At 46.7% G+C, this 27,886-nt stretch overlaps 2 protein-coding genes across 2 annotated transcripts; one reads left to right on the plus strand and one right to left on the minus strand.

Annotated features, from left to right (window-relative positions):
* Window positions 1-201: 201 nt before the first annotated feature.
* LOC310962552 (NACHT, LRR and PYD domains-containing protein 3-like) lies at window positions 202-6,640 on the minus strand (the record flags this gene model as incomplete). The annotated part of the gene is made up of 7 exons (XM_083935056.1): window positions 202-785; window positions 2,136-2,182; window positions 2,292-2,447; window positions 3,246-3,419; window positions 3,509-5,366; window positions 6,009-6,077; window positions 6,361-6,640. 7 exons carry the CDS (start codon window positions 6,638-6,640, stop codon window positions 202-204), a joined length of 3,168 nt encoding a protein of 1,055 aa, XP_083791182.1.
* Window positions 6,641-16,039: 9,399 nt separating this feature from the next.
* On the plus strand, window positions 16,040-18,942 carry LOC310962553 (E3 ubiquitin-protein ligase TRIM21-like; the record flags this gene model as incomplete). Its single annotated transcript, XM_083935057.1, has 2 exons — window positions 16,040-16,161; window positions 17,296-18,942. Exon 2 carries the CDS (start codon window positions 17,305-17,307, stop codon window positions 18,940-18,942), a length of 1,638 nt encoding a protein of 545 aa, XP_083791183.1. The 5' UTR covers window positions 16,040-16,161; window positions 17,296-17,304.
* Between the last annotated feature and the right edge of the window lie 8,944 nt (window positions 18,943-27,886).

The following is a 27,886-nucleotide window of genomic DNA, read 5'->3' on the forward strand; positions in this document are numbered from 1 at the left end:
AACAGCTCAAACACTTACCACTGATGAGCTTTATCTGGAGCTTATCGGTGATATGCAAATAACAAATGTGTCATGGCTTGCCCATTGGTCAGGTTTCTTATTTACATAACATTTCAGGAACCAGGCTACTGATTAATCAGTTTCTGCAAGTGCATGACAACTCAGCGTTTGTCATCCAGTACAGAGTGGACTGTCCCCGTTTCAACAGCGAGAGGACAAGACGCTCTCTTCCACCTCGCATATGGACACTGAGGAACCGAAGCATCCAAGTCCATATCCATACCCAAACCCGAATGCAGGGTAAAGAGGCTCAGTGAATCGAAACTGGAAGGTATGGAGGGGGATCAGCTCACCAGAGACCACTTTGAAGAAGGTCAGAGAGCCAGCAGGATAGTCCAGAAACACCGCCACTCTGTTTGACGATGAAGAAGGAGGGGGACGAATGCGTGTAGTCCTGTCTTTATGCCGGACAGAGTAAGTACCGTCATCGTCACAGAGCAGCATCCAGGAGTGGTCGTTAAGTCCAAGACAGCCGTCAACCCCCTCTCCTATCCGTCTGATTCCTCTGTACGTCACCGCTATATACACCCTGCCTACCGACTCGACCTCCCAGTAACAGCGACCCGTCAGACCAGTGGTGCACAGCACCTGAAGCCAGCAGTCAAACCTCTCTGGGTGGTGACCGCGCTGCTGTTCCTCAACTACCGCCGTCGCCTTCGTGGAGTGATCGGACAGTTGGAGGTTTCGGTGTGCTGTGTTTTCCTCCAGCGTGAGTTCACAGACATCTGATGGTCGAAACAGGACAGCAGCAGTTTAACACACCTGATGTGGCAGTTTAAAGCAGTAGTTTAAAAGTTCACCTCTCTCATATGTGTAAGATTAATGGAGCTACAGCCTGATCTCACAGAAATACGAGAAACGACCGCAACTACTTCACACCTCAATATGTGGTGGTGCTAGCGTAGATCCCTTTTTTTTACGTAGCCTATGTAACTATGTACTATATTCGGTCCAAATAAAATGATTCGTTGAGCTTCCTGCCCGTCATTGCCGCCCCGTTTCACTTGCGTTGCTCATGCTGCCATGGGAAGCCCAAAGTTTCGGACCTCCAACTAGGCAAAGTGCACTGGAATGCCAATGAAGTCCAAAGTGGAACCTCCTACTGTCGAATATGTGATAGGTCAACTCCACCGATTTCGCTAGTAGGATGTTTCACTTCAGTGCACTTTGCCTAGTTGGAAGTCCAAAGTTTCGGACCTCCAAATAGGCAAAGTGCACTGGAACGCCTTTTAAAGTGGAACCTCCTACTATCGAATTCGTGATAGGTTGATCTCCCCCGAATTCGCTAGTAGGATGTTTCTCTTTGACAGGCATTCCAGTGCACTTTGCCTCGTTGGAGGTCCGAAACTTCGGACATCCCATGGCACTGGAAAGAAGCATTTCTCTCTCACCAGGCGTGTCATGGGAGGAGGGAGCGTAGAGATCAGTAAGGGGGAAGAGGGTGAGTCTTTGAAGGGAAGCGCTGTGAGACAGTTAGCCTGGCTCCAAAACTAACATTCTGTACATCATTTTAATCCGTACAAAAACAAGTGTAAGTGTAAAACAACGATTTGTAGGTTGTACGTTGGTATGTCCTCAGCTATTTCCCTGTCATGCTTTGTTGCCATATATCAATTTATTTATTTTTGCTGATACTTATGACCTAAATATGACATCCCCATGGTAAATATCATAACAGCTACACATCAATGTGAGTATTTTAGCACGCTGACATTGCCGTTTAGCATTTAGACTGGATGCACAAAGATGTTTGAACTGGAGCAAAAGAAAATGGATAGGATATATGAATTTGCCTCGTAAGCATGCAGAGATGAGAAGAAAGAGAAAACTGGGGGGAATTAATGGAGAGAACCAGGCCTTCTTTGTCTTCTCGCGTTGCTTTGAAAGGTTAGCACTCACATATCAAGTTGCTAATTTAGAGACATCTTTTTATGGCTGAAAGATGTAGATTTGTCCCTTTGAATGAATTAGTTGATGAGCTTTCTGGCTTCTCTCATAAGTGTTCACAGTATTTTGATTCCAAATGTAAAATAAGAAGTGACTGTAGAGAAACATTTGGTCGACTGTAAACTTACATTTCTTTATCCCAGATTTCAATCTGTGCTCTCCGCCGTAGTCAAGGCTAGAGGAAAGAGCAAAGTCAGAATGAACCACCATTACCTTTCCACTCATATTCCTATTCAACAGGAAGCAACAATCTTTATAAACTGTTGGTTGTGTTCAGATCATACTTGAGATGCGTCACTCCAGCAGACAGCAGCATATTTCTCGATTCTCCAGGATGATTGTAGCTCAGGTCCAGCTCTCTCAGTTGGTGGGAGGGGTTGGACTCCAGAGCTGAAGCCAGAGTAGAACAGCCATCCTTTGTGATCAAACATCCTGACAGCCTACACACACAAACACATACACTGATACAGTTGACAGAGTGCGCTGTATGGCCATTTCCTTATATGAACTCTGGATAACGTGCAATGAATCAGATCATTATCTGAAGTTGCCCTATCACACTAGGAGAGTGTCCTAGACGTGTTCCAACTTACTGGAAATACTTTGTTTGGTTTAGGCGAGAGGCGGTGCCTGCGTAGAGCGCGCAGAAGGTAGGACATGACGCGGATTACACCGGGGTCACATAGCCGGTTCGTAAGTTGGTCACAAACACCCGAGTGTCTTGCCATTCCTTGAATTTGATTGACGATTTCAGCGTTGGCTCTTACGGATGAAGTTCAGTCCACTTAGATATTATGGTTGGTATCTTTGTTCAAATTAACCTTCTTCTTCTCCCTTGGATGTTTGTTTTCTTCTTTTGTGCAAGCTGCATGATCGAAAAGTCTTCAACATGCCCACCCCGCTCGCTGTGAATTCTCCAGACGGTGACCTGCTCTAATCACGCATGGGCTCAATCGGACAATACAAAGACTTTGTACTAGGGAAGGCAAGGAAAAGTCTGTTTAATGTCTGGTCAAACTGATCCAGACAGCTCCTCCTAGTAGTGTCTATGTTCTGATGAGTGAGAAAGCCTCCTGCAAGGACCCACATTGTGTGACCAAGTTACAAAAGACTGGTACCACAAATTATTTCTGAACCATGTATAGTTCCTAAAGACACTTGGTATCTTAGAGAGAGTTAACCATCCTTTAAAGCAGCATCGTACTGGCCATCAGATGAACAAACCAATGCAACCTTACCTGAGAGTTTTCAGGACACAATCTTTGCTCTTCAATCCTTCAGAGAGAAGCTTCACTCCTGAATCTCGCAAGTCGTTGTCACTCAGGTCCAGCTCTCTCAGTTTAGAAGATTGAGAGCTGAGGACGGAGGCCAGAGTTTCACAGCTGTACTCTGACAATTTACAGAAATCCAGCCTGAGAAATAGTTCGTCAAAGATAAGAATTAATTAACAGAGAAACCCAAATTGGATACAGTTAAGGCATGTGGATTTCTGTGCACATACAGCGATTTGTTGGAGGCCTTGATCACTGGCAAAAGCCTCAGTAGACCCTCCTCCGAAGCAGAGTATTTCTTCAGATCAAACACCTCCAGATCGTTTTCCGATGTCATTAAGACGAAGACCAGAGCTTGCCAGAGAGAAGGAGAGAGGTTTTGTGTGGAGAGCCTTCCTGCACTCAGGTACTTTTGGATCTCTTCCTCGAGAGAATCGTCTCTCAGCTCATTCAGACAGTAGAAGAGATTGATGCTCCTCTCTGAAGAGGTATCCTTCCGGATCCTTTCCTTGATGGACTGGATTGTTATGCGGTTGGACTGAGAGACCACTTTTGTCGTCTTCAACAGGTCCACGAGGAGATCCTGATTGGTTTGCATGGAGAGGCCCAGGAGGAAGCGTAGGAACAAGTCCAGGTGCCCTTTTTGACTCTTTAAGGCTTTGTCAATTGCAATCTTGTGAACTTCTGTGATGTATTTTTTCTTGCAAGGCATGAGCACACTTTCCAGTGTTGGCTCAGACAGCACATCTTTGTTGTCATTGATGAGCGACATGACCACGTGAAGGGCAGCCAGATACTCCTGAAGGCTCAGGTGGACGAAGGTGTACATCCTGCCCTTGTCGTTGTCCCACCACCTAAGATCCTCTTGAAAGACCTCTGTGAAAACTCCGGAGTACCGCGCAGCTTTAGGGATATTAATGCCACTGTCTCTCAGGTCTTTCTCATAGAAGATCAGGTTGCCTTTCTCCAGCTGGTGAAAAGCTAGTTTTGCCAATGAACGGATGTACTTTATGCTCTTTTGTATGTTGCCAAATCTCCGTTCTGTCAGTTTGATCTGATACACCAGGAATTCTGTGTACATCTCAGTCAGGGTTTTGGGCAGCTCAGCCTGCCTTCTGCTCTTCATAATGCTCTCTATAACTGTCGCAGTGATCCCGCAGAAGACTGGGATGTGGCACATGATGAAGATGCTTCGTGCAGCCTTGATGTGGGAAATGATCTTGTTGGCCTGATTTTCATCTGTGAATCTCTTTTGGAAGTACTCCACCTTCTGTGGGTCAGTGAATCCTCTCACCACTGTCATGCAGTGGAAACACTGTCGAGGGATCTGATTGGCCGCTGCAGGCCGTGTGGTTACCCAGATGCGAGCCGAGGGAAGCAGTGTTCCTTCAATGAGGGCTGACAGTAGCACATCCACTGAGGTGGACACTTTCAAATCAAAGTCCCTTGGTAGTTCACTGCATGTACACTTCAGATCAAGGCGGCTTTCATCCAGTCCATCAAACACAAAGAGGAGTTTAAATTCACTTTTGTCAAAATCAAGGTTTCCTGATGCCTGTAGTTGTGTGAAGATGTCATTGAGCTCCTTGTTTGTAATGTCTTTGGTTTCCCGGATGCCTGCATGGATTAGCTCAGCCAAACTCAATTTTTTTCCTCTCAGTAAATTCAGTCTGCGGAAAGTGAAGTGAAATATAAGGTGCACATCTTGATTCGTTCTTCCCTTGGCCCAGTCCAACACAAACTTTCGCACGAGGAATGTTTTGCCGATTCCTGCAACTCCGGTCGTGATCACTCTTCTTACGGGGTTTCCGTCAGTGCTTTGGAATATGTTACTTGGTAGAATTGGTGTCTCTGACACTGCTACCCTCTCTTTTATCTCGATGTGCATGATCTCATGTTGTATATTGACGTTCATTTCCCCTCCGGTTGTGATGTACAGCTCTGTGAAGATGTCATCGAGACACTGCTGATCCAGCCTTTCTGTAGTGGCCTCTTGAGCAGGTGTAAACTCAGTCTCAAGGTTAGATTGGAGTTTACGTTGGAGAAGTAGGATCTGTTTTGGAGGCTCTTGCACTGGAATCTGTGATTCTTTGTGGAAGAAAATGACATAAGTGAAAAATAGTGTCCATTTCCAAGACCATAGCACAGTTTTAGGAACATTTCAAACACTTGTTATACTGAACGAATAATGAACAAACTCTTTCCCAACAGGTCACAACAGGATATCAAAGTTAAAAGCCAAACGTATGCCATGAAGTTGAAGATACAAAATACAGTTTCCTTGTTGTTCCTTGTCCCCGGTGATCTGCACATCTGGATGTTGCAGTCGAATGTGAGTTAGCATTTTCCATTCATCTCCGCGACAACGACGGAGAAACACCGACACACCGGAGGTCTACTATTTGCCCTCACCAAACTGTGACTGACATTCACGCCTATCAGAAAGTTGTACTAAATGTTGCTGATGGTTTAAAGCTAAAGGTTTCCATGCAGAACTCTTGGTTGTGAGCTTTGGTTCCTAATTACGCGCATCAATCTGCATACTGTTTAATCTGTGTGCGTGTGCATGCAACAGATCCTGACCCCCAGACCCTGACAGTTCGGCACAAATTCACAAACCGTTACAGCCCTACTACCTGCTGTGACATCAGCATAACACAAACTGGATCTATTATGAGTCTTCAGCATCCATCTCCTGTTTAATAGTCACACAAAGAAGACAAGCCTCACCTGTTGGAGGGTGAGGAGCAGGAGAAGCCTGTGGTGGAATGGAGGACGCTCCTGTGTCCTCTGCAGCCCCTAAACATGGACGCATTGGACATCATTTATATGCACAACATAGACTTTTGATATTTCAACTTGTAGCTGATATTATAACAAGATCATCCAAGATGAATGTGTTTATCTGGATGAGATAACTTCTGATGCATGTTGTGAGATTGTACCAAATGCACCAGCATACTTTACTTCTAACATTATTTCACTTCTATATCGGGAGGATGAAAGGATAAATCTGCACACTCCATTGGTTTCCTACATGCTGGATACCTTGTGGCACATTGTTTGTCTTTTCATAGCTTACCTTTTAGTTCTTGGCTTCTCTTTGACAACTCATTTGCCAGATTATGCATGTCCATCCTCCTTAAAACAATAATGGCCACGTCCACAGCCTGTCGGTGGTATTTCTGCACCATCTCCTCCACTGTGTCAAGCATGCTTGCCCCATCGAGCAAGTATTTTGGGATTGCGGAGAAACCATCGTGGACCTCGTGCAGATCTTGCAGGTAAAACTGGAATTCTTTGAGTCGTTCTTTCCCCATACCTTGCAGTGTTTCCAAAAGCAGCTGTTTATCAGTCGCCATCTCTGCTCCCTGATAAGAACACATGCAAATCTGAACTCAGAAGACATTCATGCAACTTCCCCAATTGGTTGATTTCCCAGCAGTCATAAACAAGGTATTGGACTTTTGTGCACGAGGTTAAAGGTCCGAGGCTCAGCGGTGGTGCTGATAAGTGTTTGATTCATATTTAAAAAGTAGACTGAATTTATCCAGGAAATTAGGCCATAAATCACCTTAATAATACATTTTATTTGTAAAGTCTCATCTCATCTTCAGCCTCTTATCTGGGGTCGGGTCGCGGCGCAGCAGCTCCAGCAGGGGACCCCAAACTTCCCTTTCCCGGGCCACATTAACCAGCTCTAACTGGGGGATCCTGAGGCGTTCCCAGGCCAGTGTGGAGATCTAATCTCTCCACCTGGTCCTGGGTCTTCCCCGAGGCCTCCTCCCAGCTGGACGTGCCTGGAACACCTCCCTAGGGAGGCGCCCAGGGTTCATCCTTACCAGATGATCCTGAACCACCTCAACTGGCTCCTTTCAACACAAAGGAGCAGCGGCTCTACTCCGAGTTCCTCACGGATGCTGAACTTCTCCCCCTCTCTCTAAGGGAGACTCCAGACCCCCTCCTGAGGAAACACATTTCGGCCGCTTGTACCCGCGACCTCGTTCTTGCGTTCATTTGTAAAGTAATTTCCATTATTAGAAACAATCACAAAGTGCTACCGCGTACGACGAGGTTCAAAACAAGATCATGAAGATGCAAAGTTAAGAGAAAGCTTTTTTGAAAAGAAAGGTTTTCAGGCCCTTCTTAAACAAAACGTGTTCATATGTTTCAGGGAATAACCATACTGTCAATACAACACCAGTGTTTACCTGTGCGGGAGCTGGTGTATCACCTATGTAGGCGTGCTGTTGGGACTCAAAGCACCACGGTCATTTTACTCCTGATTCCTCCCAGCAGGAACTTCAGCATGCAGAAAGTAAAAGAAACGTTGAAAATGTAAAAGTCAGACACACCTGAACATATAATACACAAAACGTACAAAATGCATTATTGATTTATCACAAATATGCTAACACTTACGCATACTGTAGTGTACAACATGACAGCGTATCATAAAACCTACCAAACAACCATCGGTGCATTTATCAGACTTATCATCAGCTGACGCGTGGACATTTAACAGTTTGATGAAGTGACTCAGATTGACAGTGATTACGGTAATCGACCTCAGCATCACACCGAAGAGCTGCTGTCAGGAAGTTAATTATTGTCCGTAACTGGCGGGGATGATGTCACACTAAGTGACACACCTGTTGCTATGGTTGCATTTAAGCTGGGAGAGACCAGGGTTGGTTTGGTATAATTAACTAGTGATTGAGACATAAACCAAGTAGGAAAATGTTTACTGAGGAAATACAATCACACTTCTTTATGGAGCCAGTGGAGTCTCCTCCTGCTGGACATTAGAGAGAATACAGCTTTAAGTGGAGTCTCCCCCTGCTGGACATTAGAGAGAATGCAGCTTTAAGTGGAGTCTACCCCTGCTGGACATTAGAGAGAATGCAGCTTTAAGTGGAGTCTCCTCCTGCTGGACATTAGAGAGAATGCAGCTTTAAGTGGAGTCTCCTCCTGCTGGACATTAGAGAGAATGCAGCTTTAAGTGGAGTCTCCCCCTGCTGGACATTAGAGAGAATGCAGCTTTAAGTGGAGTCTCCTCCTGCTGGACATTAGAGAGAATGCAGCTTTAAGTGGAGTCTCCTCCTGCTGGACATTAGAGAGAATGCAGCTTTAAGTGGAGTCTCCTCCTGCTGGACATTAGAGAGAACGCAGCTTTAGGCGCCCAGGGTTCATCCTTACCAGATGATCCTGAACCACCTCAACTGGCTCCTTTCAACACAAAGGAGCAGCGGCTCTACTCCGAGTTCCTCACGGATGCTGAACTTCTCCCCCTCTCTCTATGGGAGACTCCAGCCCCCCTCCTGAGGAAACACATTTCACACGCTTGGACCTGGACCTGGTTCTTTGGGTCCTGACCCAGCTTTCATGACCACAGGTGAGGGTAGGAACCAGGACTGAGGGTAGATCCAGATCTTTGTCTTCCTCAGCTCTCTTTTCATCACAACGGTGCGGTAGAGCGACTGCAGCTCCGCCCCCGCTGCTCCGATTCTCCGGCCAAACTCACGCTCCATCGTCCCCTCACTCGTGAACAAGATCCCAGGGGACCTGAACTCCTTCACTCGGGGTCAGGACTCATTCCCTACCTGGAGTAACAATCCTCCAGTTTCCTGCTGAGAGCCACGGCCTCAGATTTAGAGGTGCTGATCCTGTGTCAATGCTTCTATTAATTATTATGGTTTAATGTTTCTACTGCAAAGCTCTTGTGTTCATGATGCGATTTAACACAAACGTTTTTAATCAACACAACGATGTTCAGAGACGCAGAGAAAGAACTTACTCAGGTTATTCCCAAGAACGTCCGTGACTCCTGCAGGTTTGTCCCGCGGAGAGATATTCCTAAGGAAGCTCAAATCAGTCCGTTTAAAATGAAAGTTTGTGATTATCCCGTCAGAGGATCGTTTCCCTCCTTCTTCTGCCTCGTTTAACTTCTTATAACTGTGAGAGCCTCAGCAGGGTTTTACTGCGCGTCCATAAAGGCGTGGCACGAGTCAAAGTCCTCTTCACTGCCAGTAAAGAGTCGTGAGAGAGTCGTGAGAGAGTCCTCGACCACCACAGCGACGTGACGTCAACGCTCTGATGGGAAATCACAGAATAACAAATGTTTATTACCACGGCAGAAGACGTTATGTCATCGGGTTTGTCTGCCGGCAGGATTACGGGAAAAAAAAACAAAAGACGAAGGTTAGGTTTAGGGAACAAAAGGTAAGGGTTAAGTTTAGACGACAAAAGGAGACTGCAGTGTATACTGGCATAAACTTTTTGATGAGTCATGATGGAAGGGCGTGGCCAAGGAAGAACAGATTACATTTTGTCTGAACTTTTTACTTTCATTTAGGGACAGGGTGGCCTACGCGGAAGGTTTTCAATGTTTATTCCAGATATTAAACGTATTTTTATCCACGGGTTTGTACGATATCTTATCAAAAACCAATACATGACTGTGACGGTTAAGTTTAGACGATAAAAGGCGACGGTTAAGGGCGCCATCCCACTGTGCGTCCGTCCCGTGCCCCGTGCTTTAGGGTCCTTGTCCCCCCCTCCAGGCCCGTTTGTACTCACACTACCTGGGCCTCGGAGAATGCTTCTTGCTGCCTATACATCATCACGCCGTAACACGTCACACGCATTGATGACGTCATGGCGATGCGTGGCTTTGTTTCCAGATCTTTCCGTAGACCTCGGAGTTTTTGTGCGTCTTGTCGACTGTTTTTGAATCTTTTCATCGACCAAATCTGCAGTAAACACTCCACCTCCGCATCACACCAACGTGAACCTTTCACCGCCATTGTTTGAAATGTCCGCGCATGGTCCCTCCTTCTTTTTTCTATGTCCCAACAGGCGCACAGGAAATGACCTCAGAACCGCCGTAGGCCTCGTGCTCGTACACGTGCACACGCTCGTGCTCGTACACGTGCAAACGTGCTTTACTAAAGCCCACCTCTCCCAAACGGGCCGTGGACGGCAAGTGTGCCGCTCCTAGACGTGGTACGCTTGCACCACACTGGTCAAAGGAACCAGACTTTAGCCAAACATGTTTGGGCACGGTACGGAGGCACAGTGGGAGTGCCCCTTAAGTTTAGACGACAAAAGGCGGAGGAGAACGACGACCTGGACACATGAGAACCTTCACAGGCTCAATCACAGTGAATATTAATGATAAAATTTGTAATTTTACAAGAATAAAGTGCAAATATTTTAAAAAAATAAACAATATTGTAATATAACTACATGAGATCTGTCTGATCCTGATACAGTCTTAGTATAGAAGTATATCGTTTTATTGTTTCTCCTCATGTTGATCATCAGGAGGCATGCTGCAGTGAAGCTAGTTATATATTGACTTGACTTTTTTGTACACACACACACACACACACACACACACACACACACACACACACACACACACACACACACACACACACACACAGAGTTATGATACTACAGTAATTGTGTGCAGTGGTGATGTCAGATTAACAGGCACCTCAGGCTGCAGATACGACCTTAATCATCCATCAGCCCTGACAGCTGATATAATTATTACACAGCACACACGCGCAGTATCTGTCATCTCTCACTGTTTCCTCTACTACTCTTGAGGAAACAACCAATTTGCTCTGAACATTTCAATTGAACTTTCTCTCGCTCTCCATCTCTATCCCTCCTCCGCTGATTGGCTGTGAAATACTGCAGAGCACAACGAAGCACCGCAGAAGTACCACGGAGCACTGAAACCGTCCACCGACGAACACATTCATGGCGTTAAACGGGTGAATTTGAATTATTAACTGCAGTAAAAGTTCTAATACCACACTTTACAAACAGTATTCAGTAAAAGTCCTGTGCTGAAGTATTACCCAGACCGCCTCAGCCAAAAACAAAACCTTACGGGTCACTTTTGTAGTGGTTAGCACTGTCTTCTCACAGCGAGAAGGTTCCTGGTTCGAAACCCAGCTGGGGCCCTTCTGTGTGGAGTTTGCATGTTCTCCCCGTGTCTGCGTGGGTTTTCTCCGGGTTCTCCGGTTTCCTCCCACAGTCCAAAGACGTGCAGGTGTTGGGTTCATTGATGACTCTAAATCACCCGTAGGTGTGAATGGTTGTCTGTCTCTGTTCGTCTCTATGTGTCCTGTGATAGACTGGCGTCCTGTCCAGGGTGGACCCCGCCTCACGCCCCATGTCAGCTGGGATCGGCTCCAGCACCCCCCACGACCCCGACCCCGGGATAAGCGGTTGAAGATGAATGAATGAATGATAATAGACTCTAAAATAATGGACGTAGCCACCATGATGTCACCCATTGGTTTGTGTAGTTTGGTGTTCACCATCTTGGTGTTATAGAGCCAGAAGTGACCATATTTGGACAAGAGGGCGGGGCTGGGGACGTTTCACTAAGCTAAACGCTAAAGAGGGAAACTTTTACCAATGTTCAACCTGCTGGTGCGAATCCTCGGCTGAGGGGGAAGCTCCTGGCGCTGGTGTTTCAGCCAGACGTTGCTAACAGTGATTAGCTCGGGGCAGTACGGTGATGCATTCAAAGGTCTTTTTTAACCACTAATGCTGCTGAAAATAACAGCAAACCTCTGCAGTAGCATGAGAAGAGTCCCTACACACACAACAAAGCAGCCATGGGCTCCTTCCACTTGAATGGACTTTACTATGAGAGGAGCTGGTGCAGGGGCCAGTAGGTAAGTCTTTAAAACACTCTTTAATAAACTCTGGGTTCACTAACTACGCTGTTGCTGCTTTGTTTTGTGTGTAGGGACTCTTCTCATGCTGCTGCAGAGGTTTGCTGTTATTTTCAGCAGCATTAGTGGTTAAAAAAGACCTTTGAATGCCTTCACCGTACTGCCCCGAGCTAATCAGTGTTAGCCACGTTCGGCTGTTAGCGACTCTCCAGGATTTCTCCGTTTATAATTGTTACATGGGAAAAAAAACTGTCTCAATGGCTTATTTGATGAATATTAGTGCTGAAAAAGACCATGGGATGATTTTAAGCCGGAATTACACCTTAAGTTACCAGCTAACGCTAGCTAGCCACTTTTTACTTTAACTAGCCTGTGAATGTTCTCATTTGTCCAGGTCGTCGTTACCCTCAAAGCAATTTCAGTCAAAAGCAACTGGACTTGGTTATTTGTCTAGGAAGACGTTTCATCCCTTCCCAGGAGATTCAACAATCTAACCTCAGAGAACAGCTGTTCACACATGGCCTCCTGTGACCCCAACGACTGCCGTTCAGACTCAACAGAGCACTGACGAAGTCCAAACCAACTTCCCACCAATGACTGCCACTCTAACAACGGTCGTTGGCACTTGGAGCACAAAGGGTTCCAGTGACATCATCGGCCTTGTGAGAGGTTAAATACCTGGATCTCCACACCAGTTAGTTGGACCAGTCCCAGCCTGGTCCTGGTCCTGGTCCTGGTCCTGGTCCAGCCTGGTCCTGGTCCTGGTCCAGTCCCAGCCTGGTCCTGGTCCTGGTCTTGGTCCAGTCCCAGCCTGGTCAGATGTGTACATGAACTGATGAAGCCTCTTGGATCAGAGGTGAAACGTCTTCCTGACAAAGAACCAGTCCAGTTGCTTTGGACTGAAATTGCTTTGAGGGTACTTTAACTAGGCTTTCCTCGTCCTCTGTTCCTACATATATCGACATAAAGCAATGCACTTTAATTCACTAGTAATTCATTTTTTCATTACTGTAGAAATTATGTCCAGGAGCCAAGAATGAAATCAGGTGACGTAGCATAAGAGTGCTCAAATCCCCGTTGGGAGGAGGTTTGGGGTGGTGGATGTGCAAAACCCTTGGAAAATACATATTAATCATTAACCCGTGGTCTTTCTCATTTCTTGAGACGGATTACTGACAGTTTTAGTTAGTGAGGACTTTGACTTGTGCCACGCCTTTATAGACGCACGGTAAAGCTCTGCTGAGACTCTCATAGTTACGAGAAGTTAGAGGAAGTAGAAGGAGGGAAATGATCGTCTGTCTGAGCTTTCTTTGAAATATGTTTCTGCTGGGACATACCTGTACCTGCTGGAGTTACAGACGTTCTGGGGAGTAACTTGCGTAAGTTCTAACTAACTCGTGTTTTATGCATTTGTATCTGTAAATCCAGACTTTCTTTAAATAAGGAATGTCGTTGCAACACAAAATACATCAGTAAATACCCGACTCGTGAATTTTTAATCTTGTACGTGTCTTTGAAATGCCGTTTGCTAACGAGCGGCTAAATGAAACTACAAATGTCGTCAAGAAGTACAAGAGAAACCAATTGGAAGCTAGTGGGTAGTGTAGTTCATAGCCTAAAGTTAGCTTTTTACTTCTGGTGATAGCTTTTATTCATTCATCTTCATCCTCTTGTCCCTGTCGGGGTTGTGGGGGGGCTGGAGCCGATCCCAGCTGACAACGGGCGTAAGGCGGGGTCCACCCTGGACAGGACCCCAGTCTATCACAGGACACATAGAGACGAACAGAGACAACCATTCACACCTACGTCTGATTTAGAGTCATCAATGAACCGAACACCTGCACGTCTTTGGACTGTGGGAGGAAACCGGAGAACCCGGAGAAAATCCACGCAGACACGGGGAGAACATGCAAACTCCACACAGAAGGGCCCCAGCCAGGATTCAAACCAGGAACCCTCTCGCTGTGAGCCGACAGTGCTAACCACTACACCACCAACGATAAACGGGCGCCAACCGACGAGTAGTTACCACGTACATGAGAACAACGATCCGGCGACGAATGTGTGTCACCTCCGGCTTCTTATACTCCTGGAGGTGATCAGCGTAACTGGATACAGCTGGGGTGGAACCACGCCGACCTGCTTCGGACCAACAAACACACACAGGGGAGACACATGCAGGGAACAACAGACAGAGGGAGACAAACTCACACAAAAGGAAGAGAGGAGGGACCGACCGAACCTGGATCCTGACAGGAAGTTACCAATCGCCATTCTGTTTTGTACGAGTGAACAGCTCAATGCAATCCTTACTTCTGTGATTACCATTGGTGGGACTAAGAACGTAAGGTTTGTCCTGAGGGTGGCGCTAGAACCAAAGGTCATGGGGTGACTAAAATTGGCATGGTTCGTCCTCTGGGGACCATGAATATGATCGTTCATTCATTCATTCATCTTCAACCGCTAATCCCGGGGTCGGGGTCGCGGGATGCTGGAGCCGATCCCAGCTGACATTGGGCGTGAGGCGGGGTCCACCCTGGACAGGACGCCAGTCTATCACAGGACACATAGAGACGAACAGAGACAGACAACCATTCACACCTACGGGTGATTTAGAGTCATCAATGAACCGAACACCTGCACGTCTTTGGACTGTGGGAGGAAACCGGAGAACCCGGAGAAAACCCACACAGACACAGAAGGGACCAGGCCGTGATGCGAACCTGGAACCTTCTCGCTGTGAGGCGACAGTGCTAACCACTACATCACCGTGTTCAATTCCATGTAAATCTGATCAATAGTCGTCGAGTTATTCAGCCATCAACTTCCACATGTTATTCATTTCCATTGGCAAAGTTGATAAAAACGAACTTCTCTGCAGACTTGAGGGCGGTTTACACCGCACAGATGAATTACCGACATCCCGTTCCAAAAACAAACATTTGGATTCTTTTTCAGAGCTCATTTCACAAAAGAAAGATGCAAACAAACATCACAGAGCGCAGAGCAGAAAAAGATCTGAGCGGAGAGAAGAGAGTGAAGCTGCTGGCAGCTGCAGAAACGCCACTCACCATCAGAGGAGGGAGATTGTCTAAATCTGCTTAAACAGACTTTGGCTTCATGCAACATTAATGTGAGGAGCTGCTGACAACACAGTACAGAGAGCTGTCTGACTGACACACTGTATGTGGTGGAGTCCCTTGTGTGGTTGACTTACTGCCGTGGTATCTGCAGAGGTGGAGGAGTATTACAGCATTATAGCAGTACTGATGTTAGTACACAAACAGTACTACTATGCATATAATGTATAGATTTTGCCTATTTTCTACTGCGTGCTACGACTGAACTCAACTTCTTTTTGGTTTCCCATTAGCAAAAGTCACTAACCCTAAACCTAACCAGAGAGTTTCATTGCCTAAACATAACCAAGTAGGTTTGTTGCCTAAACCAAACCATTTAGTTCAGTTGCCCAAACCTTAACAGGTAGTTTTGTTGCCTAAACTTTGTCTAATATAATAAACGGACAAACGCAAAAACACTACAGAGAATACAAATACAAAGACTAACTGAACCAACGGAAGATCTGGGAGACGGACAGGAAACGTGAACACGGGAAACTACGGAGAAAAACAGAAAAAAAACACGATTAGTCAACTTACCACAACGAGAAAGGGGATGCCAGTCCGGGGGGAATAGTTTTACCAAGACAGGGTCGACGACGGTCCGGCGCTGCATGCCTGTCAGCTTCAGGTATTTAAGGTGTTGGGGTAATCAGCATAACAGGCTGCAGCTTGGGGGGGGAACGCCTACCGGACCTACACAGAGACGAGGGAGAGATCATGCAGGGAAACACAGACAGGGGGAGACAAACTCACACATAACGGAAGAGAGGAGGGTACTGACAGAACCAGATCATGACAAACTTAACCAAGTAGTGTTGTTGCCTAAATCTCACCATTAAGTTTTGTTGCATAAACCTAACCAAGTAGTTTTGATACAGCAGCCTCCAGCTGGATGCCCATAGGAGGAGTTACAGTTGTTGACAGCTACGTGACAGTCGACCTTGGCAGTCACCTGTTTCTAAGAAATAAGTTTCACTTTACTCTGGAGAGCAGTACGGCACTCAGACCGACGATCCATTCAACATCACCACAAGACAGCAGAGTCGGGAGGAGACACAGGTCAGCACATTTAGTTATTTGTCACTGTGTATTAAGTGGAACTAAATATAAAATGTATATTTTAGAAGAAAATGTCAATTACGTCCTAAACTATAAATATAACTTTCTCTTTGGCTGTTTGCCAAAGCCTGGCTTAAATGTTTGTTGTGAGGATCGTATCTAAGGAGTGTCAAAGTCAATTATGCAGCATTACCAGTCTGTTCTGTTCTGTGACGACAATTAAAACAGCATTGTTGTTGTTGCTTTCTACAGTATAATGTAGATCTAATTGACATTAAAGGTAAAGTGTGTGCAATTTGAATGTTATAACATCTTTATGTGTTTTGGTTTTGGGGATTAATCATTTCCACTCCGCGTGAGTTCAAGTCTGCGACAGTCGTTGTGATTCCATTCAATTATCAAGCAAATTTTGAGAGATGATTGAAATTTTGCAAAGAAGAAATGTGAATTAGGTGCATTTCCATGAGTTCAATTCAATGTCAAGGAGTTCCTCTGTTGAGTCTGAACGACAGTCGTTGGGGTCACAGGAGGCCATGTGTGAACAGTTGTTCTTTGAGGTTAGATTGTTGAATCTCCTTGGAAGGGACGAAAGGGCAGCATTGTAAATTGGAGATAAGTGGTGTCTCAGACCTCCTCCTCTGTTTAGCGAGGAGGACAACTGTTCACACATGGCTCCTGTGACCCCAACGACTGTCGTTCAGACTCAATAGAGCACTAACGAAGTCGAAACCAACTTCCCACCAACGACTGTCACTCTAACGACGGTCGTTGGTACTTGGAGCACAAAAGGTTTCAGTGACATCATCGGCCTTGTGAGAGGTTAAATACCTGGATCTCACACCAGTTAGTTGGACCAGTCCCAGCCTGGTCCTGGTCCTGGTCCTGGTCCAGTCCCAGCCTGGTCCTGGTCCTGGTCCTGGTTCAGTCCCAGCCTGGCCAGATGCGTACATGAACTAATGAAGCCTCTTGGATGAGATGCATAAAATACGTTTATGGAAACACAGCTAGAGTGTCTTTTGATGCTACCACTCCAAGTCACCAAAATCAGGAATTTTCAAATCTGACACATTTAATGTAAGCTGTGCTTCCATGTTACAATAAACACTTTGTCACTCTTTCTCCTTTGGGCTCTAGGGTATCAACATGTCGGCGGCCAACTATCTCCCAACTGAGGAGCAGCTGCTCTGCTGCATCTGCTTGGAAGTGTTCACTGATCCAGTCACGTTGCCGTGTGGGCACAACTTCTGCAAAAACTGCATTACGCAGCACTTTAAATTTAACTCCCAGCACCAGTGTCCCATGTGTAACAAGCAGGTTACTAGGAAATGTAAGCTTGGGGTCAATACTGTCATATCTGAGATGGCTGTTAAGTTCAGAGAGTCAGCTGGAAGGAAAGCCTCGAACAGCTCAGAGCAATACGATGCAAGCCCCAGAGATGTTTCCTCAGTTGCTCCTACTGGAACTCAACAGACAACCTTGAAGTTCTTCTTGTTAGCATTAGCCCTGGTATGTCTGATAACCGTGTGTTTTCAAGTTAATGTAGAGCTTCTTAAAACAGTGTCCAGCCCGAAAACTCATCAACCGATTCAGAACAAGGCAAGCAGCACGTGTCCTCAGCATGGCAAACCTCTGGAGCTCTACTGCAAAAACGAACAAATGTCCATATGCCGCTCCTGCGCTGATGAAAGTCACAGATTTCACGACGTTGTTCCCCTGAAAGAAGAATATGGAGTAAAGAAGAGGGAGCTTTGGAAAACAGACGCTGAAATGAGGCAGAAGATCCTGGAGAGACAACGGAAAGAGCAGGAGATCAAACACTGGGTCTGGGTTAGCAAGGAAGCCGCGGACAGAAAGACCGCCAGTGGTGTTCAGGTCTTCACCATGTTGATGCAGTCTTTGGAGAGAGCTCAGGCCGAGCTCATCGGGACGATTGATGCAAAGCAGAAAACGAGTCAGACGCAGGCCAAGGGCTTCACCCAAGAACTGGAGCAGGACATCTCTGCACTGACGAGGTGGCGGGTTAAGGTGAAGCAGCTCTTACAGTCAAAAGACTACCTCCACTTCCTGCAGAGCTTCCCTTCCGCGAACGCTGCCCCACTCACCAGAGACTTGCCAGAGGTTCAAGCGGCGTCTTATGAAGGAATCATGAGGTCAGCTCTGGCGACTGCGGCGGATCAGCTGATGGAGATAGTCGGAAAGCTGAATGAAGCGGAACTGAAAAGCGTCCAGCTGAATGCCATGGATGTGACTCTGGATCCTGACACAGCACATCCTAACCTCATCCTGTCTGGTGATGGGAAACAAGTACACTTTGGTGACGTGACAAAGAAACTACCAGATAACGCAAAACGCTTTGACAATAGACGTTTTGTCTTGGGAAAGGAGAGTTTCTCTAGTGGTAAATTTTACTATGATGTCAAAGTTACAGGAAAGACTTTATGGGTTTTAGGAGTGATTCAAGAGTCAGTGAGCAGGAAGGGACGTCTTCAACTAAACCCTGAAAATGGCGTATGGGCTCTGTTTCATATGCTCGGACATCAGTATTTTGCACTTACTAGCCCGTTGGGCCCTCTCTCTGTTAATAATCGGCCTGAGAATGTGAGAGTGTTGGTGGATTATGAGGAGGGCCGGGTCTCCTTCTATGATTTAGATGCTGCAGCTCTTATTTACTCCTTTACTGGCTGCTCCTTCACTGAGAAACTATACCCGCTCTTCGGTCCTGGTTTTATTGACTCTGTACCTCTGATCATCTCCCCTGTGAGTCAATACAGATTAAACTAATCATTGCTTTTAAAACAACCTGCTATGTTGTACTCACGGCTACAACACATTAATTGTTAGGTGGTTGCAATAGTGTCATTATGTCTTGGTAGATAGTAGGCAACGTCTTTTTGGTATATTCTATGGTGTTACTTTGTGCTAGGGTGTTCGAAATGTTTGTTAAAATGTAATTCCAGCGTAAAATCATCCCATGCTCTTAAGCGTCTGAAATGTGTTTCCTTAGGAGGAGGGGGGGGGGGGGGCTGGAGTCTCCCTTAGAGAGAGGGGGAGAAGTTCAGCATCCGTGAGGAACTCGGAGTAGAGCCTCTGCTCCTTTGCGTTGAAAGGAGCCAGTTGAGGTGGTTCAGGATCATCTGGTAAGGATGAACCCTGGGCGGGGTGTTCCAGGCACGTCCAGCTGGGAGGAGGCCTCGGGGAAGACCCAGGACCAGGTGGAGAGATTAGAGCTCCACACTGGCCTGGGAACGCCTCAGGATCCCCCAGTTAGAGCTGGTTAATGTGGCCCGGGAAAGGGAAGTTTGGGGTCCCCTGCTGGAGCTGCTGCCCCCGAGACCCGACCCCGGATAAGAGGCTGAAGATGAGATGAGATGAGAGCATCAATCGAGACAGTTTACGTCTTTTGCTGGAATAAATCATCAATGGGCTCCTTTCTTTTCGCTGTTAGCCCCTGTCAGCGACTCTACCGGATTTCTCCGTTAATAGTTAAGTCTCGAAAAAGACCATGGGAGGATTTGATGCTTTATGTTGTCACAAACGAATTGCTAAATGTCTGGTGTCTTGATTGCTTCTGATGCTGTGGTGCTGCTATGAGTTTGCTGCTGTGTTGTGGTTGTGACCAGAGGCATTATGGAAGCTTCGCATTTACAAAAGGAAATAAAAAATCTGACACCTTAAAACACCTTGTAATGATAAGGAAATACCTCATAATGACGTAATCACAAGATAATTTCCTGTAATTACAAAAATAGTAACATTTAATTAGAAAATAAGGCTTTTAATGTGATTTCTCGTGTGGATGCAATGTGCTTGCAAAGGATCTAAATCGCTACTTTGCTGTTTAAAGTGGTTGCTTACTTTTCTGAGTGTTTTATTTAGAAAAACTAGTTGATTTCTATGTTGAGATGCTGTAACACAGTTCCTCCACCCTGATTATTTAAGGCCAAAACGCTGCACTTGATGATGACGCATTAGTCTTATAGGTAAAGTTTTCTGCCGGCTGTGTTCTCCATACTTTGGGTCCCCTGGCTGCAAGATTGTCCTATTGTGAGAGCACTGGACAAGTGTACAACTTCTTCTGAAGCGGGTGGAGTTCGTCTTACTCTCCTTTCAACCGAAATATAAATCAGTCAGTCATCAGCGGGGAAGATGCTGGAATGGGGAGCCATGCTGAGAAAGGTGCTCGGCTGCAACGAGAAGACAATTGGGGGCTCACAAGAAGAAGTAGAGCGCATTGGGGCATTGGGCCATTGGGCCATTGGGGCATTGGGGCATTGGGGCATTGGGGCATCGGGATTACACCATAGACTGTGGATTACATTGGCAGGCACTGGCTGATGAGTTGTGGACCCAAAGGATCCAACACGATGAGCAGGTGAGGTCTAAAGGCTCTTCAAAATGTCAATCGATGATATGTCTGATATCAAAAAGTGCCGGGTTATCTCAGTTCTCTGTGAGTTCTGGGAGATTAGATGTTTTCCGTGGAGATCACCCTGCACTAACACATACAGTCAAGTACTTTAACAGCACAGGCCTCAGAGAAGACTCCATCAAAGTTTAAAAATATTACCTTTAAAGCACACGAAGGTAACAGAGGCCTCATCCTGTAAAAAATCTTTTCAGCAGGTAAGGGGGAGAGAAGGCAGAGGATGGAAGAGACACACACAGAGCTTCCACAATGGAAAAAGGTATGCAGTAACTTACTTTATACCATGCTTCTGTGGCTATTGTCGCTAATAAATGACTCTGCTAACGCTGAACACGTCACTCATCAGAATACAGAGAAAGCCAAAGCTTTAGTAAGGATTTGTGGCGTAGTGCTGTCTGGAGGAGGGGAGTTAGCAAAGCTTTACTTAAAGTGTGATGGATGTTTATGTTTGTTGTTGGACGGCGACCTCCAGTGGCTCTACCCCCAAACCTCTACTGTTTTGTTGCCTAAACGTAACCAAGTTGTTTTGTTGCCTAAACATAATGGAGCAGGTTCTGGTGTTTCTGGAGCGGGTGCTGCAGGTTCTGGTGTTTCTGGAGCAGGTTCTGGTGTTTCTGGAGCGGGTTCTGGTGTTTCTGGAGCAGGTTCTGGTGTTTCTGGAGTGCGTGCTGCAGGTTCTGGTGTTTCTAGGAGCGGGTGCTGCAGGTTCTGGTGTTGCTGGAGCGGGTGGAGCAGGTTCTGGTGTTGCTGGAGCGGGTGCTGCAGGTTGTGGTGTTTCTGGAGCGGGTGCTGCAGGTTCTGGTGTTTCTGGAGTGCGTGCTGCAGGTTCTGGTGTTTCTAGGAGTGGGTGCTGCAGGTTCTGGTGTTACTGGAGCAGGTTCTGGTGTTTCTGGAGCGGGTACTGGTGTTTCTGGAGCGGGTGGAGCAGGTTCTGGTGTTTCTGGAGCCAGTAGAGAACACAGACAGGATGGAAGTTGATGTAAAACCTTATAAAGAAACACACACCAACACTTTGCTTATGAATCCTCAACAGCAGCTGCACCTGGCAGCGTGCATTCATTTACAGCTACAGCCGAGCGTCTGCACGGGCTGGATGGATTATGGTAATGTGTCAGAGGCCAGGTGCATGATGGGAATGGAGATGAGTGTGTCGGCTCCTGTTAGTTAGGATACGAGGCAGATTATGGAAATATGATGGTCTGGATCTCAGGTTTCCCTCCGAAGCTCAAAGACTTAGAGAGTCTTATCTAAAACAGATTAACTTCCAGTGGAGGGCTGGTCTTTCTCTCCACCTGTCTCCGTGTTCATATTCTTCCTGTCTTCAAATATGTCGCTCCGCTCAACGTGTTGGGAGCGAATCCTCCTCTTTGCAAACTCGACATGATGTGGATCGTCTGTGTACTCCATCCTAAACTTATCGGACCTTTTCCAACACAAAAGTCACAACTTCCCTGCATCTCTTTAAAAAGCTTCAGCTGCAAAGTTGTTCTGAAGCATCGCTGCAGATTAAAGTATCCTGTCGGGGACAGGATACGAAGGAGGTTAAACGAGCACAGCCGTGAACATCTACAGCAGGAAAATGCAACATATGCGTTAATGCAGCGGGAAGATTCTGGCGTCTTTTATCAGCGTGACTTCAGAAATAAGAATCTGAAGAATGAAGCTCAACAACATTAAACTGGTGAATTTATGAGAAACAAACTCAGGATTTCTTCTTAATTTAGCTCTTTAATCTCAGAGAATATCTGTTTGTACAGTTTAAACGTCAGAGATTATTAAAGTTTCTTTCTTGTTGATTTGTGAGTTTGTTTCTCATAAATTTACAATTTTAATTTCAAATCTTCTCCGAAATCTAGTTTTTTAATCTCAGAGAATATCTTATTTATGTGAATTTACCACTTTAATCTGAGAAATAATGAGTTTTTCTGTGAATATCACCCCATTACAGTCATAACTGGCCTAAATTCCCTTCAATGGCTTCAACAGAACCTCTTTAAGGCCCTTTAGCACCTCCCCACGGACTCCTGCAGCCTCTTTAAGGCCCTTTAGCACCTCCCCACGGACTCCTGCAGCCTCTTTAAGGCCCTTTAGCACCTCCCCACGGACTCCTGCAGCCTCTTTAAGGCCCGTTAGCACCTCCCCACAGACTCCTGCAGCCTCTTTAAGGCCCTTTAGCACCTCCCCACAGACTCCTGCAGCCTCTTTAAGGCCCTTTACCACCTCCCCACAGACTCCTGCAGCCTCTTTAAGGCCCTTTAGCACCTCCCCACAGACTCCTGCAGCCTCTTTAAGGCCCTTTAGCACCTCCCCACGGACTCCTGCAGCCTGTTTAAGGCCCTTCAGCACCTCCACACAGACTCCTGCAGCCTCTTTAAGGCCCTTTAGCAACTCCCCACGGACTCCTGCAGCCTCTTTAAGGCCCGTTAGCACCTCCCCACGGACTCCTGCAGCCTCTTTAAGGCCCGTTAGCACCTCCCCACGGACTCCTGCAGCCTCTTTAAGGCCCTTTAGCACCTCCCCACGGACTCCTGCAGCCTCTTTAAGGCCCTTTAACACCTCCCAAAGGACTCCTGCAGTCTCTTTAAGGCCCTTTAGCAACTCCCCACAGACTCCTGCAGCCTCTTTAAGGCCCTTTAGCACCTCCCCACGGACTCCTGCAGCCTCTTTAAGACCCTTTAGCACCTCCCCACGGACTCCTGCAGCCTCTTTAAGGCCCTTTAGCAACTCCCCACAGACTCCTGCAGCCTCTTTAAGGCCCTTTACCACCTCCCCACAGACTCCTGCAGCCTCTTTAAGGCCCGTTAGCACCTCCCCACGGACTCCTGCAGCCTCTTTAAGGCCCTTTAGCACCTCCCCACGGACTCCTGCAGCCTCTTTAAGGCCCGTTAGCACCTCCCCACGGACTCCTGCAGCCTCTTTAAGGCCCGTTAGCACCTCCCCATGGACTCCTGCAGCCTCTTTAAGGCCCTTTAGCACCTCCCCATGGACTCCTGCAGCCTCTTTAAGGCCCGTTAGCACCTCCCCATGGACTCCTGCAGCCTCTTTAAGGCCCGTTAGCACCTCCCCACGGACTCCTCCAGCCTCTTTAAGGCCCTTTAGCACCTCCCCACGGACTCCTGCAGCCTCTTTAAGGCCCTTTAACACCTCCCCACGGACTCCTGCAGCCTCTTTAAGGCCCTTTAGCACCTCCCCACAGACTCCTGCAGCCTCTTTAAGGCCCTTTAGCACCTCCCCACAGACTCCTGCAGCCTCTTTAAGGCCCTTTAGCACCTCCCCACAGACTCCTGCAGCCTCTTTAAGGCCCGTTAGCACCTCCCCACAGACTCCTGCAGCCTCTTTAAGGCCCTTTAGCACCTCCCCACAGACTCCTGCAGCCTCTTTAAGGCCCGTTAGCACCTCCCCACGGACTCCTGCAGCCTCTTTAAGGCCCTTTAACACCTCCCCACGGACTCCTGCAGCCTCTTTAAGGCCCGTTAGCACCTCCCCACGGACTCCTGCAGCCTCTTTAAGGCCCGTTAGCACCTCCCCACGGACTCCTGCAGCCATTTTAAGGCCCTTTAACACCTCCCCACGGACTCCTGCAGCCTCTTTAAGGCCCGTTAGCACCTCCCCATGGACTCCTGCAGCCTCTTTAAGGCCCTTTAACACCTCCCCACGGACTCCTGCAGCCTCTTTAAGGCCCTTTAACACCTCCCCACTGACTCCTGCAGCCTCTTTAAGGCCCGTTAGCACCTCCCCATGGACTCCTGCAGCCTCTTTGAGGACCCTCTCAAAGTTTTCTTCCGCTGTGTTTGGTTTCAGACAAACGTGTGAATCACCACCGCCCTGTTTTACTAAATGAATTTGCAATTACACGGAGACAGACGAGTGCATCAGTGATGTTGTACCTGTCGCTCATCCCTCCAGCTTCATTAACTTCCTGTTTCTGTGCCTCGCCTCTCATCTCCTCCACCGTGTCTCTTTAAATGAGCTGTCAGTCAGCCGGCCGGGCCCCCCGAGCCACAATTACTCCGACATTATTACCTCAGCGTACATGACGGAGGATTAAAAAGCAGTGTCGGTGCTGACGGTTCACTTTAATGCAGGCGGGAGCTGAAAAAGCAGAAAACTACACCAGACGCTCAGCTGAGGAAATGTCAGAATATTAATTTCAACTGAAAGAGAAGAACAAGATGCAGAACTTCACTGTCCCTTATCGAACCGTCACTCAGAGACGGACATGTTTTAAATTGTTACGATTGCATTTTGTTCACTCATTTTTCTCATTGTTCTAACTTTTCCAGTTCCACAAGGATTAAAACCTCTTCAAGGACCCAGATAGACTCCGAAAGGATCTCAGTTACTCCTACAACTTCTTCAAGGCCCCTGAAACCCCCTCAAGGATCCCTACAACCATCTCAAGGACTCTTATAACTTCCGAGAGGATCCCAAAGCATTCTCAGGAACTGTTACAACCTCTTTAGGGACTCCTACGACTCATTCAAGGCCCCTTAAGCTTCCCCAAGGACCCTGAAACCACCTCAAGGATCCCTACAACCATCTCAGGGACTCTTATAGCTTCCAGGAGGCATTCTCAGGAACTGTTACAATCTCTTTAAGGACTCCTACAACTCATTCAAAGCCCCTTAAGCTTCCTCAAGGACCCTGAAACATCCTCAAGGATCCCTACAACCATCTCAGGGACTCTTATAGCTTCCAGGAGGCATTCTCAGGAACTGTTACAATCTCTTTAAGGACTCCTACAACTCATTCAAAGCCCCTTAAGATTCCTCAAGGACCCTGAAACATCCTCAAGGAACCCTAAAACCACCTCAAGGATCCCTACAACCATCCCAAGGACTCTTATAACTTCCAAGAGGACCCCCAAAGCATTCTCAGGAACTGTTACAACTACTTCAAGGACTCCTACAAATAATTTAAGGCCCCTTCAGCTTCCTCTGTGTCCTTTCAATCTCTTCAAGGACTAAAATGTCCTTGAGGACTGGTACAACCATCACAAGGGCAATAGCCTCAAGGAACCCCAAAGCACTTCCAGGACTTTTCCAAGGACCCTACCATTCATTGCAACCTATTTAAGTCTACTCAATGACCCCCTACAAATCATTCAATGACCCCCTAAAACCACCTCAAGGATGTCTACAGCCTCATTAAAGGCTCCTACAACTTATCCAAGTAAAGCAAAACCTCTTCAGTGACTCCAATGACCCCCTGCAATCCCTCAAGGATACCTAAAACATCCTCAAGGTCTTCTGCAACCTCTTGAAGTATTCATACATCTTCAATCACTCTAATGACCCCTACAGTCTCCTCAATAACATCTTCAATGATCCCTACAACCTCAAGGGCTCATCTACCTCTTAAATCACCCCTATGATCTCTTCAATGACTACAGTGTTCCAAACAAACTCCTCAAGGACCCCTATAACCTCTTCAGTGGCCCCTACAAGCTCCTTCAATGACTCAAATGAAACTTATTACCTCCTTAAGAACCCCTACAACATCTTCAATGACCCATACAACCTCCTCAAGGGCTTCTCCAACTTCTTCATGCCTCTTCGGTGACTCCAATGACCCCTACAACCTCCCCAAGGACGCCTAAAACATCCTCAAGGTCTTCTGCAACCTCTTCAAGCATTCATACAACATCTTCAATTAAAGCAACCTTAAAATCTCTTCAATGACTCCAATGGGCACAGCAAACTCCTCAAGGACCCCCATAAACTTTTCAATGGCCCCAACAAGTTCATCAAGCATCTTTACAACTTCTTCAATGACTCTAATGACCCCTACAGTCTTCTCAAGGACTCATGCAACCTCCTCAAGTACCCCTATAACCTCTTCAAGGATCCCTACAACCTCCTCAATGGCATATCTACCTCTTAAAGCACCTTTACAATCTCTTCCATGACTCCAATGACCACTTCAACCTCCATACGAACCCCAACAACATCTTCATTGGCCCCTACAAGCTCCTCAAGGACCCCCATAACCTCTTCAATGACCCCTACAAATTCCTCAAGCACCCTTACGACCTCTTCAGTGATTCTAATGAAACCTACAAACTCCTCAAGAACCCCAACAACATCTTCAATGACCCCTTAAAACTCCTCAAGCACCCTTACGACCTCTTCAGTGATTCTAATGAAACATACAAACTCCTCAAGAACCCCAACAACATCTTCAATGACCCCTTAAAACTCCTCAAGCACCCTTACGACCTCTTCAGTGACTCCAATGACCCCCTACAACCTCCTCAAGGACCCCCATAACCTCTTCAATGACCCATACAACCTCTTCAAGGTCCCAGTGTCTTCCTCAAAGACCCTACAACCTACTCCATCATGTCTGCAACCTCCTATAGGACTTAAATATCCTCCATAACTCTTCAAGCACCTCTAACAACATCCTCAGCACCACTGGACCCTCTGAGGGGACCATCCGATCTTTTAAAGGATCTATAAATTGTACCAGAACCTCCTCAATGACCTATCGACTCATCTGAAAGTGTAAATCTTTGCTTTCTGTGACATCCTAAACTTCCCCACATGATGACATTAAAGTAGCACTTGCAGTTTGGAGCCACAGCCAGCAGCTGGAGCCAAATCCCCATAAAACAAACGTCTGATTCCAGCTCTTTTCCCTCCGTCACACACTCTTTAGTCCTGGTTTTAGTCTCATAAAGCAGGAATAATTATGAGCATCGTCCGTCAGAACGTTGGATCCTCTGCGGGACACCTGGACCTTAAAACTGGGGAGTTTAAAGGCTTAATTTATTCAAATGTTCCTGTTTATTTGGTTGAAATCTTATGGAAATTGGTTATTTTTATGTAAAGGTTATACAAGAGCAACAAAGACATAATTACAAGAAGAAGAAGAATTCCTTTATTCGTCCCGCAATGGGGAAATTCAACTTCACTCTACTTTTTCATTTTACACACACACACACACACACACACACACACACACACACACACACACACACACACACACACACACACACACACACATGCACAAACAGGACCTATAATCATGCAATTAATGGAGAGATGTTAGAGCAAGGGGGCTGCCAGTGACCGGCGCCCCAAGCAGTTGGGGGTTCAGTGCCTTGCTCAACAGCCCAGGAGATGAACTGCACCTCTCCAGCCACCAGTCCACGCTCCATTCATGGTCCACACAGGGAACTTGAACCAGCGACCCTTCGATTCCCAGCCGAGTCACCTATGAACTGAGCTACTGCCGCCCCCAGGTAAAGATTAAAGTCGTGTTTGTCTGTATTAACAAATATACGATATGCCGACA

This window comes from Echiichthys vipera (genome assembly GCF_963691815.1).
Source record: "Echiichthys vipera genome assembly, chromosome: 20".
Taxonomy (NCBI): Eukaryota; Metazoa; Chordata; class Actinopteri; order Perciformes; family Trachinidae; genus Echiichthys; species Echiichthys vipera.